We start from the raw sequence: 17,647 nt of genomic DNA, 5'->3' as shown, positions 1-17,647 counted from the left end.
TCCCCTGAAGATGTAGGTTGGGTCGAGAGACAGCTGCCTTCTCTCTGATGAGAGACATGCCCGGAGAAGTTGAGGGGTTTGAGCATGTACAACACGTCTGTGGTCAAGTCAGGGATAGAAGCGAGGCCTTTACACATTCTGGCTCCCGATCTTCTGGGGAAAGCGGGGTCCAGGGGGTAGATACAGGGCAGGGGGTCGATCCTGATTGGATGTGATTAGAAGATCCTGAAATAATTGCTTCATTCGTTCATCGAATGTTCATCCAGCACTTCCCACCTGCACTGCTCTAGGCAATTGGGAGAAGGCAGAATTCTAAGAACTGAGATCACTAGCAAGGCTCAGGTAGCTCTAGAGATAAGGGCTGAGCCCCAGGACTTGGCCAGTATGGTGTCTGCCTGTCTCAGGGGAGGCAGTGGTTGGGGGTATGGGGAGACTGACACACAGGCTGACTCTCAGGGGTTTTTGGTTAGGGAGATCTTACCCCTGGGAAACTTAGGTGCATGTGCATGGTGGGAGGTGGGCAGGGAATGCTCAACTGCTTAGGAAATGTTTGAGAAATATCCCAATTTAGCAGTTCATTAAGTTGGCAATTAAGCCCGAGTGCTGCATCAGTCTGGGGCTGGATCCCTGCTCATTTCACATCTGCGTGTACAGGAGGGGTGGACCAGCACGTGGGTCTGCGCCTCTCAGTCTGACTGGTACACCACCCCCCCCCCCATGCCCACAAGGCCCCCCACCTGCACAGGGAGGCAGACAGGGGCCGATTCCCCAAGTCAGGTATCTGCAGCCACCACTCAACGAGGGCCTGGCTTTTAATCCCGATCACAATCCTAGAAGGCCCAGAGAATTTCCATCTCGTGGGCAAGCACAAGAGACTCTATATATAAAACTCATTGGGCCCTTCCAATAACCCCACAAGAGAGTTACCATAGTTATTTTACAGGTGGGGAAAGTGAGAGCCAAAAGACAACGTAACTTTCCCAAAGCCCCATACTCCTCTGGTTTTACAGAGGGGGCAGCTGGGGGGTAGAAAGGTGTTTCAAGCTCACGTTTGTTCTGATTTGGGATCTAAGTACACGGTGTGAGCAGGTTTGCTAAGCGCCCCGAGCTATACAGTCTCTGGAAGGAACTACTAAAGAAAAAGTGTTGAGAATGGAAACCCAGGGAAACCTGTTTCTGGTCATGTCAGGGTGGACCCGTGGGAGTGCTATCAGGACACCTGGCAGACAACCTGCAGTGTGCTGGAACATCATCGGGACCTCATGAAGGTGAGCTGGGCTGCGGCTGAGGGGCGGGTGGCCCCCAGGAGCCGGGCAGGCCGGTAAGGGTGCTGCTGCTGGCCTACTGACCTGGTTCAGTTTCCTGCTTCCCAGACAGCTGTGTGGGAAACCAAGCCCCGGGCAGCAGGAAGGAGGGCAGTGAACTCGAACCCGAGCAGCTCCAGAGCCTGTTCCCCTGTCTTGCTTCCTCTGCTCAGTATGACTCAGGGCGGTGTTCACCTTCCAACAGCAAATCCAAGGTGGGATTAAGGAGACCCCCGTGGGAGGATTTCAAGGCAGACAGTGTCCTGATCCGTGTTATATTAGTGGATAAAAAGGAAGCACAGAGAGGTGAGCCAACCTATCTGAGGACACACAGCCACTGCTCAGTGGCTTGTGCCCAGGTTGTAGTGACTGAAGAGCTGCTTGCCAGGTTAGAACGAGTCCCACACCAGCCAGCAGCACTGGCCAGAATACGCAGAAAGCACCTTTCCCAGATCAATACCAGCCCATCGATTTCCACAGTAACGGATGTAGAGCTGTGCCATCCATAGGAGGAGGCCCGACTGACCGAGACAAGATGCAGTGGACCCTACTCACCTCCACTGGCACGGCCACCATGCCTTCCCCAGCCCCAAATGGCAGTCCAGATAGCATTGTTCTGACTCAGGGAGCACCTCTACCCACCTGTGTTTTCTGTCAGTGGGGCCAGAACCTTCTCCTTGGGGAGCCATCAGCAAGCCCCCATCTCCTCACACTCCACCAACCATGCAGCTGTGCTTCATGTTAATAGTGCTGGAGTTTAGGGCTCCCAACAAGCCAGGGAGTCAGGAGTAAGAGGAGGAGGGAAAGGGTCTAGCTGACTGTTGCTTCATCTATTAGGTTTGTCCCTCTTGGAATTGAAGAAAACCCATTTTCCCTTCCTTCTGTTTTCAGAACCCTTCACACACATCCTGAGTCTTTTCCGGTCCCCTTGAAAGGATTCTGAGACAGGGTGGCCCTGACTTGACCCTCTGTGCTGGTCTCAACAACGGCAGGAAGAAAAGACATCCTGTCTTACTACATAAGGGTGTATCAGTCAGGATAGGCTAAGATATGCTGTAGTAACAAACATTCTTAAACACTTAGCAACTTCACATAAGTTTATTTCTCACACTACATGGCAGTGGGGGAGGGGGACAGCTGGGGGCCTGGGCTCCTTCTAGTCACATAGCAGCCTCAGGCTCCATAATGGAAAGGAGGAATCAGGGACCCTGCAGACGTGCCTGAGACCTGGCTCTACCAGCCATGAAGCCTGGCTGCTATTTTGCTGTCTAAATGCCTGGGCCTCCCAAAGCCTCCCTTTGTTACTCATGCCCAGAGGCAGGAGTCTGGGCCAGAGGAGCTCAGCCAGGAGTCCCAGCTGTTGCAGGGACGGGCACAGGCTGGCAGAGAATGTAAGTCCCTGTCTTGGAGCAGGAGCTGATAGCTCCCCATCTCTTCAGTTCTGGCATCAGGCCATGTTCCTGTTGGAGAGACTACCACAGGGCACACTTCACAGGTGACTCAAGGCCGTGCTTGGAAAGGCCCCTGAGGATCTGAGAGCCCACGGAGGGCCAATGAGGGCAGCACAGGGCATGTGGCTAGTCCTTTTCTTTTCTACCCAGAACAAGTCCATTGGGATTAATGGTGCAGTGCAGCAGGAGGAAGAAATTCTTCAGCTACCAGACCTGTTATTAAATGAGAATGTGGCCTTTTCTTTTCTGGAGCTGAAATAATACTAAAAAGGAAGCAGGCTGCCCCTTCCACTCCAGCAACCACCACTGGGCAGAGAATCCCGCAAAACAGGCTGAGAAGACCGTGCTGTCCCGGCCTCAGCTGGCTCCCAGATGTGACTGGATGCTGCTGTGACCTCCTCCTGTCCGAAACATGACAGAAGTGACAGGTCACCCCACAAAACAAATGTCAGCCCTTCTGGGGCTTGGAAGGATGCCGTGCTGCCCTGCTTGTGTGGAAGGGGTCCCTTCCGAGGGTTGCTACAACCCTGCGGCTTGGGGCTCTCTGGCCTCAGGACTTCATAATCCAGAACAAGTCATGGGCCGCGGGGAGGGATGCTGGCTTTCAGGGAAGGGACCTTGAATCAGCAATGGCCCTTGTGAAGCTAAATGGATTGAAAATCCATCCTTTGTTTCTCAGTTGCCCAGTGGCAGGCCCTCCCACCCACCGTGGGGAGGGGGGGTTGCTTCTGGGTCAGCTGTGAAAAATGCTGCCTTATCAGCTCTCTGCTTTCTGCAGCACCAGAGGGAAGCAGCGGGCCAGATAACACAGGACAATGGATAATACACATAGAATTTCCGTTTGGCTCTGGAATGTGTATTCACACTGGCAGGCAAGCGCGAGAGTGCCCAGAACCCCACCCCCTCTTCCTGCAACACAAACACATCCTGCTCGGCCTGGCACCACTCTCTGGCTCTGCCCGTCATTGGCATCTCTGGCCTGGAGAAGCGGCAGGTGGTGATAGTGCCTGGTGTTTGTATGACCTTTCCCAAGCTCACACAGCCCTTTCGCAGACATGACCTCATTTGAGCCCCGTGAAGCAGGCAGGGAGGGCAGGTATGCACGTTACACAGAAGGTTACAACATCGGCCGTCATGTGGCAAATACTCTACCTCTACGGGCAAATGCTTTGCAAATGCTCACGTGTTAATCCTCCCACAACCCAGAAAGGCAGCTATGTGGCCTGTCCATGTTCAACGCCTGAGCTGAGGTTCAAGAGAAGTTAACTATCCAAGGTCACGTAGTGACAGAGGGGGCTCAACCTGAACCAGTGTCTGTGCAACAGTACATCGCATGCTTTTGCAGCACTGAACTGTCCGGCCTCCTGCCAGCCTAGTGCAACCACGCAGTGGGGCCATGTCTAGAACGCGCTCTTGCCACCACTGTGCTCTCCCTCAGCTCCGAGTGGCCTCCCCATGATAGATGAGCAGATGAGCATTGGGAGATAATTGGGAAATGCTTCTCATAAGTAACTTGGCTAATGACACTGACCTTGCACCTCTCCCTTTCCCCAGCGGGTGACTGGCTGCATCCTCTCCAATGTCAACACACCCTCCATGACGCCTGTGATCGGACAGCCCCAAAATGAGACCCCTCAGCCCATTTACCAGAACAGCAATGTGTCCACCAAGCCCACTGCAGGTAGGGCAACATGGATGTGGGGCCATGGTTCTCAAACTTCAGAATCACCCGGAGGGCTTGTTGAAGTCCAGGTTGCTAGGCCCTTCCCCAGAATTTGATTTAGTAGGTCTGGGAGGAAGAGGATAATTTGCATTTTTAACAAGGTGATACGGATGCCCTGGTCCTTAAAATAGAGCGTCAGAGAGAAATAGTCACAATGAGAGAGAGACTGAGAGAGACAGGGTTGGTGGTGTGCATTTTTTCCCCTGCATTTAAATATAAATATAATTCCTTTAACTGGGAACTAAAGATACAATAAGGCAGCATTTTTCTCTGCCTCTTCCAAGGGGGTTGAGGATCTTGCCCAAGGTCACACAGTGAGGAGGTAGTGGGACTAGGAGTCAAACCCAGGCATCTGCATTCAGCATCCCACACTCTTAACCACCTTTTCAGTGACAGAAAGGGCTTCAACATTTACTCAACACCTGTTACTGTCGGCCTGTACGATGTTCAGTGCTTTCCACAGATTCTCATTTAGTGCAGTAATTCTGCGATTATAGATATTATGTTCCCATTTATCAAGAGAAAACTGAGATTCAGAGAGGGTAAGGGGTTTGCTGAAGATCACACAGCCCAAAAAGTAAAAGAGCCAGAATTCATATTCAGGACTATCTGATTCCAAGGTCCCTGTTTTTTTCTTTTAAAAAAAAAAAAAATTTTTTTTTTTAATGTCTTTATTTATTTCTGAGACAGAGAGAGACAGAGCATGAGCAGGAGAGAGAGAGGGAGACACAGAATCCGAAGCAGGCTCCAGGCTCTGAGCTGTCAGCACAGAGCCCGACGCGGAGCTTGAACTCACGAACCGTGAGATCATGACCTGAGCTGAAGTCAGTTGCTTAACCGACTGAGCCACCCAGGCGCCCCAGTCCCTGTTTTTTCTAATATATACAAATATATATATATTTTACCAGACCAATTGTAAGAGACAGATCCTGGTATTACTTTTCAAGCCTAGAGGCCATAAGCTGTTATGTTATTAGTCTGTTATAAACAGGGTAGTCCACAAAGAGCCAGAATTACTTAGCTCTCATGTGGGGGCTCAGAAAATTTTTTTGGATTACAGCCCAGAGAGATCATCCAAAACCAGATACCCCTCAGCCAAAGTGGGATGTCTGATTATTACAAAGTCTATCTTCATGGGAAGGCATGAAGGCCAAGGCTCATATTAAAAAATGAAAAAAGCAAATAGCCTCTACGCCTTTTAAATGCAGACTACAATCCAATTTATGCAAACATAGCTGCAGAATATATATATATATTTTTTAATGGAGGAAAGGAAATACTATACCAACATGTCAGTGGTGTTATTTCCAGGGGTGGGGTTATGGGTGTTTTTTATCTTCCTCTTCTTATATTTTCCTCTTCTATATTTTCCAACTTTCAACATGAAATAATAAACATGAGCAGAAAAGAGATTCCAGTCTGTGGTTCAAAATGCCTGTGCCTTGGACTGCGAATGAGAAGGAATGTTTGCTGTCATATTTCTGTTCTTTGTCTCTACCCTCCTGCCTCCCACTGCTCAACCCCTGCCCCCTCCAGTGCAACCCCGGTGTTTAAGTGGCCCAAATGCTGGGCATAAGTTGTGAGTGGTTCTCTCCCTCTGTCCCTGTCTGTCTTGCTCTCTCCTATAGCCAAGATCTTGGGGAAGGTGGGAGAAAGTCTAAGCCGGATCTGCTGTGTCCGCCCACCAGTGGAGCGCTTCACCTTTGTGGGTAAGGGAGCAAAGACCTTTCCCGGTCCCGTCTCTTCTTGGTCCCCTCCCTTCATTCATTCAGCAAACATCCCCCTGCCATGGGGTGACCATTTATAAAGCAGTGATGGAGAGAAAACAGTGGTAAACAGGAATGTCCCCAGGCCTGCAGTGCCAAGCAGTTAGGGGAACCCCAAGGGCGTGACCCACCTGCCCTCGGGCTGCCGGGAGACCTCAGCGGTGATGTGTTCATTTCCCATCTCCCACACAGAATGAGGCTACATGCCGAAGAGTTTTCAGGGGCCCAGAGTCCTCCCTCAGGTCCTCCCAGCTCTGGCAGTGTCAGTGTTCCTGCTGATAGGCTACGAACACACACACTCTTTCCTTAATTTTCTGCTTCTGGCTGTTCCCTCAAGGGCTCAGCAGGGATGAGAATATCTGAAGTCTGTGGGGCTCTTTCAGGGTCCCCGGGTTCAACTCTGCAGAGAGCTGAAGGTCCAGACCTCATTCCTTTGACTCTTTGGGGCTGATTTCTGCCATTTCTGAGATGTCCATTTTCTGGCATCTTGAAAAGGAACTAAGAGAGATGGAAGAGGAGGAAAGGAGACAGGGGACCAAGATGGCACCTCTGTTGTTCAGTGCACACCCAGTGAACCCCCATGCAGGCATTGCACACTTAAGAGCACAGGTCAAATTGTCTGTCTTTCTCGTCTTCCACGGGTGTTTGCTGTACCTGTCATGTGACAAATCTCAACATGCTCAGTTTTGCTTGTTCTTTGAACCAGGTAACCACTAAGGAGAGAGGGTCACCTCCTTGTGAGTCTAAAAGCGGTCTCCCTAGGCTTAGAGGACATTGCTTTTGTGGACTACCTCCCTAAAATACAGAAAGAAACAGAAGGCTCTCAGCATGAGTGTGTGTGTGTTCGTCATTGGCTTCCCAGAGAAGCTGTCTAATTCTTAAAGTCCCAGAGATGTGAACTCCTGCCCTGGACCATGAGGAGATGCTCCCTCTCCATATTAGCCTGGACATCTCTCCATTCACAGATGCCCCCTCCCCTGCCACCCCCGTGCAGGGAGGCGATGACCCCCTACTCCCACCTACTCCATCCCATCCCACATACTCCTGAGTAGGCCCCCAGGCGGACGGACCGTGTGTTGGGTAGCATTAAGTCAGTTCCCTAATGCTTCTCTGTTCCCTCTTTCCTCCCTAGACGAGAATGCCAATCTGGGCACGGTGATGCGGTACGAGGAGATTGGTAAGTGTGGCTGGCAAAGCGGAAACACTTGGAGCTTCCTGCCTCAATTAGGGGCAGAGTGGGGAGGAGAGAGGCTTGAATCCCTGGGGTTCTGTTTGCAATCGGGTCTACTCTCCGAATGATTGTTCCAAGCTTGATCATTCTCTTCGTTATCTCCTATCTGGCCAGTTCCCAGGAGGGAGGACTGAATGGGCTGGTGATTTTCCCTTCAGAGCCTCCTCTCCCTCATCCAAAACATGTGGACCTTACTCTTCAGTGCCAGCCAGAGAGATCATTGTTTTGCCCATGACATTGCATGAGACAGAAGAGCTCCCCTGCCCTTCCTTATCTTCTTCCTTATTTTGTGAGCTTGGAGGACAAGGAGGAGAAGGAGCGGAGAGCCAGAGCAGGTGGACAGTGGCTACACTGAGCTGTCGGATGGGAAGGAGCTGACCCATTGGTGGGAATGAGCCGAGTCCTGTGTAACCCTGGGGAGCGAACCAGAAAACTGAATTCTTTCCAAGGTTCCAGAGTGGGTGAGAGACCCAAGTGTGTGAAGCTGAGGAAAGAACAGACAGATGCCAGGATGGAGCTGGTTTTGTCACAGTACCAGGTGACAGGGAGGGGCCCGTGACAATCGGAATGCTTGGGGCTCTAGCATGATGGGCAGCCTGGTGTCCAGCAGACACACTCGATCTTAAATTCCAGCTGCGAAGATACTCCAGGCCATCCCTTCCTGGTATTCCTGTGTCTAGGGCTGGAGGTCAGGTGTTCCTGCCATGGCCCTGGGAGCCTAAGACTGTGCCTAGAGCATCAGGTTCTCTTCCCGGAGGCCCAGCAGATGTGACATCATTTCCAGGGGCTCCTCGGGTTCACGTCCTCTGATCTGCAGAGCAGTGGCGTACCTGAGTTAACTCCTACTGTTTTGTTAGAACCATTTCTAAGAGTTTCAGGACTTTGGCAAACTCGTTGTTAAATGCAGCCAATACTAAAGATTATATTAGGTAATGATTAAATAAACTGTATTAACAACAAAGATGGTGGCTACTCAAACCTCCTCACTTCTGAATTATTTTCTGCATTTTAATGTCCTTTATTTACTGGCACTTCACTGTCTTAAGGTCACACAAATCTCAAACACCCCCTCCGGCAAGGATGAGAGCAAAGTCTTGCACTCCTACTTCCTGCATTTCCACACCTGGCAGGGAACTACCTTCCCGGGGAAGTCTTCCTGAGCGGCCAAGCTCAGAGCAGTCTTTAGACTTTCAACTGTGTTCCATGTATGTTTCTCTAGTTCCTTGTTCCAGAAAGAACTGATGGCGGCAAGCTTCAGTCGTGACCTTGTTCGCTTTCCCAGCACCCAGGGCCAGTGTGTTAGGCCACACCTCTTGGGAGCTCCCCCTACAGCAGAGGCCACGCTGATGGGTGTTTGCACAGTGTGTTGGTGTGGCCAGCACCCTCAAGTTCCTTACCTCACTGTAGCCTTGTCGGGGGCAGGGCTAGCCTCACCCCATCTTACTCTTCTTTCCAAGAAAGAAAAGCTGGGTGGCCACAGCTGTCAGGATAGATTCACGGCCTGGTGTGATACAGGCGGCCATTGCCTCAGCGTGCAGGGAGCTGGAAAGGGCCCCAGGGCCTGGGCTTCACATAGCCAGGATTCCTGGGAAGGGAGGGTGGCGGGACAGTGCTGATTCTGCCTCCTGGCTCTGGATCCCTGGATGAGGATGAGCTGGGGGGCTGAAGGAAGGTGGAGAGGAGAGGAGGTGGAAGGGGAAGGAGGCTGCCTTACCTCCAGACTGCTGTACCAGGAGGCCCTGTGGCTCACGAGCCCCTTTTTGAAATCCCCTTGCACCTCACAAGAAACAAAAAGCCACTTTCTCTTAGCTCAGGTAGCATGTAGGGCTCCATTTCCATGTTCTGCTCCTGGGGGTGCCCCAGACCAAAGGCTTTGTGGGCTGGAAACGCTTACATTCATCTCACGCAATAAACCAGGAGAAATCGCTGCTGCCCCCCAGCGGCCATACGTGGGATCCCAAGCTCTGCTAGGGCCTCTGGTCTGTGACAAATGCGTCTGTTCCAGCCCTGCAAGAACAGGTGGAGGCCCCACTTTTTAACTGTCTGCACATTGGCTTCAAACAAACAAACAAACAAACAAACAAACATTATACTCGGGTGGAAAAGTGAGTTCCTGACTTTGGAATAGAAAAGAGATTCATTTTCGTGGCTGTAGAGCAGGCCTTCTCAACTGAGGACCATTGACATTTGGAAACAAACAATTCTGTGTGGTGGGGGCTGCCATGTGCATTGTAGGGTGTTTGACGGCATTCCTGCCCTCTGAGCACCAGATCCCAGTAGCACAGCCCTCTCCCCGGTCCTGACATCCAAAAATGTCTCCAGGCATTGCCAAGTTCAGGAGACAAAACTGCCCCCCACTGAGAACCACAGACATGAATAAAGCCAAGGGCCAGCACTTCCTCTAGATAATGCCACCTAACTGAAATTTTAGGCAATCAGAGTTGTAGAGTCTCAGCTTCTTTCTCTTCCAACAGAGGACTGACCTGGAACTTGGTGGTTCCAGGTGGGAAATGGGGAACAATAGGATCCCAGGAATGAGCCCAGTCTTGCTCCTCTCAGCCATACGAAGGCTGGTTCATCTCCACAGATAGGGAGTTGGGTCAGAAATCCCACGGCATAACATGGAAGGAAGGAGACACCAGTGGCTGGGACAACACTTTCCCTCGGACCCCCATGCTGCAAAAACAAAGGCCATAATTGTCAGCACAGCCATCAGTCTGCCCAGAGGCTCTTAGCAGCTTGCCTGCATGGCCTCTGTGGTCAGCCTGTCTATTGTTCACTTACTCAGTACATCCTGAGCACCTACCATGTGCAAGTCATTCTGGCAGGCCCTGGGGACATAAGATAAATTAAGGTCCCTGCACATAAGCAGATGATTGGGCTACAGGTTGACTTGGAGAAGAGAAGAGGAGAGGCTGCAGGAATATTTAGGAGTTAAGACCCCAGTGCTCCCGAGGGCTTCCTGAGGACGAGCTGCATGGTGGGTCAATGAGATACAGGCATTGTCATCAGCTCAGCAGCCTTCCTTTTTTGTACCATCTGGAGACTCCTGCAGTAGGGACAAGTTCACCTTCTGAAAGTCCTTGTCAGGTCCCCGAGCAGACTGTGGGGTCTAAGGCAGGCAGACCTACCGGCCATCTCTCAGTGTCAAGGTCCAGGGAGGCAGTGGTCTGTGGAAGGCTCCAAGCAGGGCTGTCTCACTGTTTCGGACAAGGTGCCCACAGCCGTGGCCTCTTGTTGGAGGGCCCAGGATGCCTAGGAACTAAACACTCCACACCGAGGCACTCCCTGGCAGAGGTCTCTCCCTCCCTCAGTGGTTCTGAGAATCTCAGGATTCTTTGCTCCCCATTGCTCAGTGTCAGTAAGTCAGTCAGTTTGCTGCCTGTGTGGATGAGCCTTGCTGGGATAATTCAGAGTGGGCTTTAGGAGGGGAGGCGAACAACAGAGAAGCAGGAAGTGCACCTGGGCTGGGGCAGGGCAGGGCACTCAAGCCCTTTGCTGAGGACGGTGGCCCTGTAAAGAGAGGACATCTGTAATTCAGCCACTGCATGGGTACACTCAGTGTTCCCTCAGACCCCCCATCATGTCGGCATTTGTGATGAAAGACAAACCCTGCATAATGCACAGCAGCAGAGAAGCCAAACTCAATGTTGACACTTGAGTTCGATATGGAGTCCAAAGGGCCCTTCGACCTTAGATAAGGCATATAGCTGGTTCCGTCTCTGTTAGGATGACCAGTCGTCCTGGTTTAGCACAAAAAGACCTGTGTCTCCAGAAACCCTTCAGTACCAGGCAAACCAAGACCCTCCTTGAATGGGTAGTTCCTCCCACAGGGGACAAGAGTGGTCTGTAAATGAGCCCCGGGGGAGTGGCAGGCCAAGGTTTCTGCCTGGAAGAGGCAGGTGTTGGAGCCCCAGGAATTGGTGGCTTCTGTATTTCTCAGGGGAAAGGCTGAGAGTCTCCACTTACCCTTTGCAAACTTTGTTCCCCCTCCTCAGAGCTGAGGATCTTGCTGCTGTGTGGCAGTGACCTGCTGGAGTCCTTCTGCATCCCGGGGCTCTGGAATGAGGCAGATGTGAGTAGCAATGCTACGGCAGCACCACACACAGCTGCCATGGGAAAGGTGGGGAGGGTGCACTGGGTTTCAGCCTCCGGTCTCCCCTCCTCCCTACCGCTTCTCCCCCACCCCCAAACCTGACTGTCCTATCTCCTCTGAGCTCCCAGCAGGACCATCCATTCACATCACTATGGGAGAAAATTCTCACCTACCCCAAAAGCTTTATCTCTGACTGTATTTTTACAGTCACTCTTCCCGGTGCTTGCTCCTATAAAGCCCCTGGGAAGAAAGCAATCATCGAATACCTTCTCCAAGTAGTACTTGCAGCGTAGGTGTGTGGCTGAGGCAGTAGGTGGGGGAGGAAGGGATAAAAAAAGCCTTTACCCCTTTGAGGTTATCGTCTGTTTTGTTTTCCTTTGATTCCTTTTGAAGGGGTAGTAAATACCACGCTAGCATTCCCTCAACAAGAAAAAAGGGAGCAGAAGGGGAGGCGTGAATGGCAAAAGGTCAGTAGGATCCTCCTGGAAATTGACCAGGGGTAGAGGGAAACAGGAAGTTAAACTTGTACCACTTAGAAGCTGAATCAGCATCTTTTGTTGCCAGATCTGATGGTGATGGCCATAAACCAGCTAATTCATAAGTTACTCACCCTTCATACATACATTCATTCTTGCTCTTCCATTAATTCATTCATCGGATAACCTGATCTATTGCTACCTCTCAATTCCAGAGCCCTGTGCAAGCTGGATTCTCAAGGCAGTAATTCCAGACCCAGTGTTTCTTTATTAACTTGTTGCGTGACCCCATGCCAAGCACTCAACTCTCCGGGCATCAGTGTTTTCCAGTTTTATTGAGATAGAATTGATATGTAACATGGTATTAGTTTAAGATGTATAATGCAATGATTTGAGATATGTGTATATTGCAAAATATTATCACAGCAAGTTTAGTTACAACTCGGTTGTGTTTTTTAAATCTGTAAATCTATAGAATGCTATCTATCACATTCTAATATTTCAAAAAATATGCAGTACAGTCCCTACCCACAAGTGTCACGTGGCAAGACATATACCTATGAAATTTTTTTTTCAGGATATATATACAGATATATATATCTCTGGAGAAAGAGAGAGGGAACATTCAAGACCAGACTCAAGATTCCAGTTCTATTCCAACACAACTCATGACAAAATCCATTTTGAGCCCCAGTTTTTCCCATCTCTAAAATGGTGTAATAATAATGCCTACCTCATAGCATTTGGGGAAAATTAAATGACAGTGTGTACCTCAAGTGCCTAGCCTAGTGCCTGAAACACAGCTACATGCAACGAACATTCATAAGTGAATTCACCTAAATAGCCTCATAGACATACACATAGATATTCCAGGTGAAGTGCTGCGGGAGGAACGGGAGGGCAGGGAGAGTTTCCCGGAGGTGAATTACACTGTGTGGGCCTTTCATCTCCACCCCTGGACCATTTCTCGGAGGTGAAATTCTAAACCTTCATTCAGTTCTGGATTAAGTGGCTTAATGAACTTTTACTTTCCTCTCTACTTCACAAGGTGCTGTGAAAGTAGACAGTCATGTGGCCCAAGTTATGTACGAGATCTCAGCAGAGCTCTTTCAAGAATCTAGGCACATCCGGGCAGCTGCAGGGGAGTGCATCCCTTGGGGAGGCCTGGGCAGTCCTGGAGGGTGCACTCGGCAACTGGGGGCAGCCTGCAGGGCCGCTTACATGAGCAGAGAATCTCTAGGGCCCCCTCCCTGGGGCAGACCCAGGCTTTGTGGAGCCTGAAACTTACAGCATTTGGGACCCTGGAGGCACAGCCGGTCCCTCTCTGCTCCTCCCATTTAGATCGCTGATTTCTGGTCCTCTGACTTCTCTCCAAAATGGCTGCTCTTGCGGTTGTCAGATCCGACGTTGGAAGACTGAGAGAAGGAGCCCCAGGTCTCTCCTCTTCCCACTGGGCCCTGGTGCTGAAATGACATGGTGGTTAAGAAAAAAATTGGAGAAACCAACAGCTGTTGATTTACTGGGAATGTGACAGGGAAGGTGGAGCAAGACCCTCATTATTCAGCTGTGCTCCCCCTTGGTTGGTTACTCTGAAGACCCAGAACTCCCAGCCTGGCTACTCCCAGAGGGCACAACAAGGGGCTCAGCAGGAGCCCATATCTATACTGTCCGGGTGGTAAGAATTCCAGTCCACAGCACAGAAAGCAGGGATTTGGGTGCTCAAAGCTCACTCCAGAAGGCTTTCTGGAACTTAGGGCTCTACCTCCCCATCCCCACTCAGCCAAGTCCTCTGTCCCCTAATTTAATCCACAGCCAATCTGTGGGGTCCTTAGAATTATGGCACCTGAGGTAGAGGCCAAAAAAAAAAAAAAAAAAAAAAAAATCAAGGAGCTGTTTTCTTACATAACAAGTGTGAATCTCAACCCACAAAAGAGGTGTGCTAGAAATATCACCTTTGATTTATTTAAATCAAATTAAAATTCAAGTCCAAATCTATCCCACAGTGTTGATGGGAAGTTAGTCTCAGTTATTATGTTAGTGATTAGTAGAACCTGAAAGGCTTCGGTGGACCCTGAACATGAACATTAGTTCATCAGGTTCCCCGCAGACCGTCCCTGTCTGGACCTTTGTGGTCACTTGAAGGTGGTAGCATTCTGCAGGGCTCATGGCTGAGTCTGGAAGTCCAGCACTGGGTCTCACCTGCCAATGATAACCAGGCCCCATTTTCTTCTGAGGTTTTGCCCCTCGGAGGGGGCAGGGAGGAGGGAGTAGCTCCCACAGACCTCTAGCTTCTTTCTAGAAGTGGGGGTATGGTGGGCAGGGAACAGCAGAACCTCTTCTTTCTATTCTACAGGTATCTTTCCTATTTTCTCTCTTCCTCAGGATACCTGGCAAAATCTCTTCAGTGAGTTTAAAGCCACTGACTGCAAAACGTTGTTTTCTGCTCTGCAAATTAGAGAACCAGGTCCAGTAAAGGGTCTGGTCCTCTGCTAGAAGTAGGGTTGTGCTGGGCAGAGGGGGATGTAGGGAGGACACAACTAGTTAATAGCTCAGTGGATTACTCCACTGGCCTTGTTTGAGGATGGTTGGATCTCAGGGTCCAGAAAAGGAAGGTCTTACTTTCAAGACAGGGTACAGGGTGAGTCCCGCTTACTCTACTAGAAAGTTCTGTCATCTGGAGTTCTCCTGGAAGGACTCTATTTTAGGGTTTTCAGTTCCTAACCATGAGAATACCAGGTATGAGGTTTGTGAGACCTGCTTCTATCCCAGATTTCATTCCTTCATTCATTCCTTCATTCATTCAAGCCTTATCAGAACACATTGTTCTTCATTGTCTGGTATCCCAAGTGATACTTGTTGACCACAGACCTCCGTTTAGTGATCATGAGCCCAAACCCTTGAATCTGCCCATGACTGGGAACAGAAGGTGGGGAGGAGAGCCAAGCTCCTTGGGAAGGTTATAGGCCCCGGCTCCACACCCAAGCCTCCCCTATCCTTCAGACGCCTCAGGATTCTGAAGGCAGGAGAGAAGCCACTAGTTCAGACAGGTCTGGGGAGAAAGGAGACTCTCCACCCTGCTGTAAAGAAAGCTCAAAGGGGTCTGTGGAGCAGCTTTGCCCCCAGCCAGGCTGGGAAGAGGCTGATTTGATCTGTCCTGCAGCAGGACTACCAAGGTGTCCTCCAGCCGGGTCACAATTTCTATTCTCTTCTCCGCTGAATCCATCCAGTTCTTTCAATCGGGATTCCGGAACCAGTGCTCTCCACCCAGAAATCTAATCACACAGCTAAAGGAACAACCCCACCTCCTAACACATCCCTTGGGCATTTCCTATTAGGCACAAAGATCCATTAGCCCACAGTGAATTCTGACCTCTGACCAATGACACACCCTTCCCCTTACATTCCAGGGGGAGAAGATTCCATACATATTCATCAAGTTTCTCTCCATGGAATACAAAAGAACTGCTTGTGCAGCCTGGCAGTTGGCTTTTTCATTCTTGGTTCCCGAGAGAATTCAAGATCCAGGCTCCTGGGCCAGCCTTGGGGATCAGCACTCATGTTCCATAGCCCCATAGTCCCTGAGCCCATCCCATCCCTGAGTTTTTATTACAGAGCTCGTCTCCCCTTAGGGGACCTGATCTTTGCTGTGCCACACCCAGGCACCAGCACCAAAGCAGGTATCCAAGCATGGACCAGGATCTGTGGGAAGTCAAGGCCAAAGGAGAGACGGTGACCAGGAAATTTCTGACCAGGAAATTATACTCACTCCCTTCCCCCAAATAAAACCCATTGTCTAGGGCTCTTATGCTGTCAGCGTCTTTGTCCATCATATTATGATGGAAGGCAGTCTGGCAAATTAATTCCAATTTAAGCATTCTTTCCTTCAATCAATCTTGCAGTGAATACTTACTGAGTGCCCAGTACTAATATAAGCATGCTATTTGTCCTTAAGGCACTTGCAGTCTAAAAATACCTTTTTCATTATATCAGTTTTTTATATTACATAAAATAAAATTGTAAAAAGTTTAGAAGAGTTCCTGAACCTCGTAAGCACTCAATAAATGTTGGTTGTTATTCATCTATTGGTTTTAAAATATTCACTGGGTACCTACCAAGTGCCAGACATTGTTCTCGGGCTGAATGAGCAGAGAAAACAAAATAGACAAAGTTCCCCACCGTGTGCACTTTACTTTCTAGTGAGGGAGCTACACATAAACACTTCGACTGTTTTTCATGGATTAGTGCAGTCAACCCCTAACACACTCCTGTGAAGGGGAATCTCCATTCACATGTACAGGTGTGAATGCCAGGGCTCACATGGATTGTGACTTGTCGAAGACCACATAGCTGTTAAACAGCAGAGCCCAACTTCACACAAGTCATCAGATCCCTAATCCATAAAAGACAGACAATGAGAAGAATTTTATATATATTATATATATATATATATTTATTATATATATATAAATATATATATTATATATTTATTATATATTTTATATATATAATAAATATATATAATAAATATATTATATATATTATATATTATATATAATAAATATATTATATATATTATATATTATATATAATAAATATATTATATATATATAATAAATAAATATATATATATATATAATTCATGGCAGGCTGTAAGAGGGGAGCACCTGGGCTGGGCTTTGAATGAGGGGCAGGATTGTGTTATGTGGGTGGAAAGAGAAAGGGCTTTTCGGTTTGAGAGTAGGCTGTAAAAGATCTAATGGTGGGAACAAGAGCTTCTGGGGAGATGGTTCTGGCTGGTTGAAATAGAAGGTTTATCTTGGTCTTTATTTGAGAAAGGTTTTTGACTTTTTAGCAAATAGGCAAAATCATTAAGTTTAATGATTAAATGTATTAGTTGCTTTTGAATGTTATTTGCATTTTAAATGAGCAACATTTGGGGCGCCTGGGTGGCTCAGTCTGTTAAGCGTCCGACTTCGGCTCAGGTCATGATCTCACAGTTCATGAGTTCGAGCCCCGTGTCGGGCTCTGTGCTGACAGCTCAGAGCCTGGTGCCTGCTTCAGATTCTGTGTCTCCCTCTCTCTCTGCCCCTCCCCTGCTCATGCTCTTTCTGTCTCAAAAATAAATAAAAACATTAAAAAAAATTTTTTTTAATGAGCAACAGTTACTAATTGACCTGAAGGAATGAAAATCTAAAGGTGGAACAGTAGGCACCAGAAGTAGGTTGATAGGAAATTGTTTTTTCTTTTTCTTTCTTTTTGTACTTCTTGAAACCCAGCATTTCTAGCCTCTGATTGGCTATACCCTACATTTTTCCAGCCAACGAGTCATGGGCCAACTGCTTCCTACATCCACCAGCTATGGGAAAACAACCAAGAAAAATAAACAGAGGAAGAGCCTGGGGCACTAGCCACTCCAGAAGAAATCCCAGGGCTCCAGGACTAATAGAACAAAGACAAACATTTGGTCTTTCAGGCTCAGATGGTTTTTATCAGACCGTCCAGCTCCAGCCAGGAAGCCCGATGGACACTTCCACCCCGGGGAATTAGGCCCCCACACTGATAAAAACCAATGCCGAATTTACAGGCTAGGGGTAGGAGGC

The 17,647-nt window shown here is 49.1% G+C and overlaps 1 protein-coding gene across 2 annotated transcripts in view; it reads left to right on the top strand.

The window, feature by feature from the left end:
* The window catches only part of NMNAT2 (nicotinamide nucleotide adenylyltransferase 2), a 160,959-nt gene that overhangs the window by 131,242 nt on the left and 12,070 nt on the right, over positions 1–17,647 (top strand). For both annotated transcript variants that reach the window (XM_019427412.2, XM_019427419.2), the window contains 5 exons: positions 1,190–1,268; positions 4,310–4,436; positions 6,107–6,187; positions 7,377–7,421; positions 11,474–11,550. In XM_019427412.2, the coding sequence (XP_019282957.1) occupies positions 1,190–1,268; positions 4,310–4,436; positions 6,107–6,187; positions 7,377–7,421; positions 11,474–11,550 (409 nt within the window). The remainder of the gene's footprint in view (positions 1–1,189; positions 1,269–4,309; positions 4,437–6,106; positions 6,188–7,376; positions 7,422–11,473; positions 11,551–17,647) is intronic.

The sequence above is a fragment of the Panthera pardus genome, unplaced genomic scaffold (genome assembly GCF_024362965.1).
Source record: "Panthera pardus isolate Hobbes unplaced genomic scaffold, ASM2436296v1 HiC_scaffold_21, whole genome shotgun sequence".
Classification (NCBI taxonomy): domain Eukaryota; kingdom Metazoa; phylum Chordata; class Mammalia; order Carnivora; family Felidae; genus Panthera; species Panthera pardus.
The sequence above is the reverse complement of the archived record's forward strand: the minus strand, read 5'-3'. Positions and strand labels throughout refer to the sequence as shown.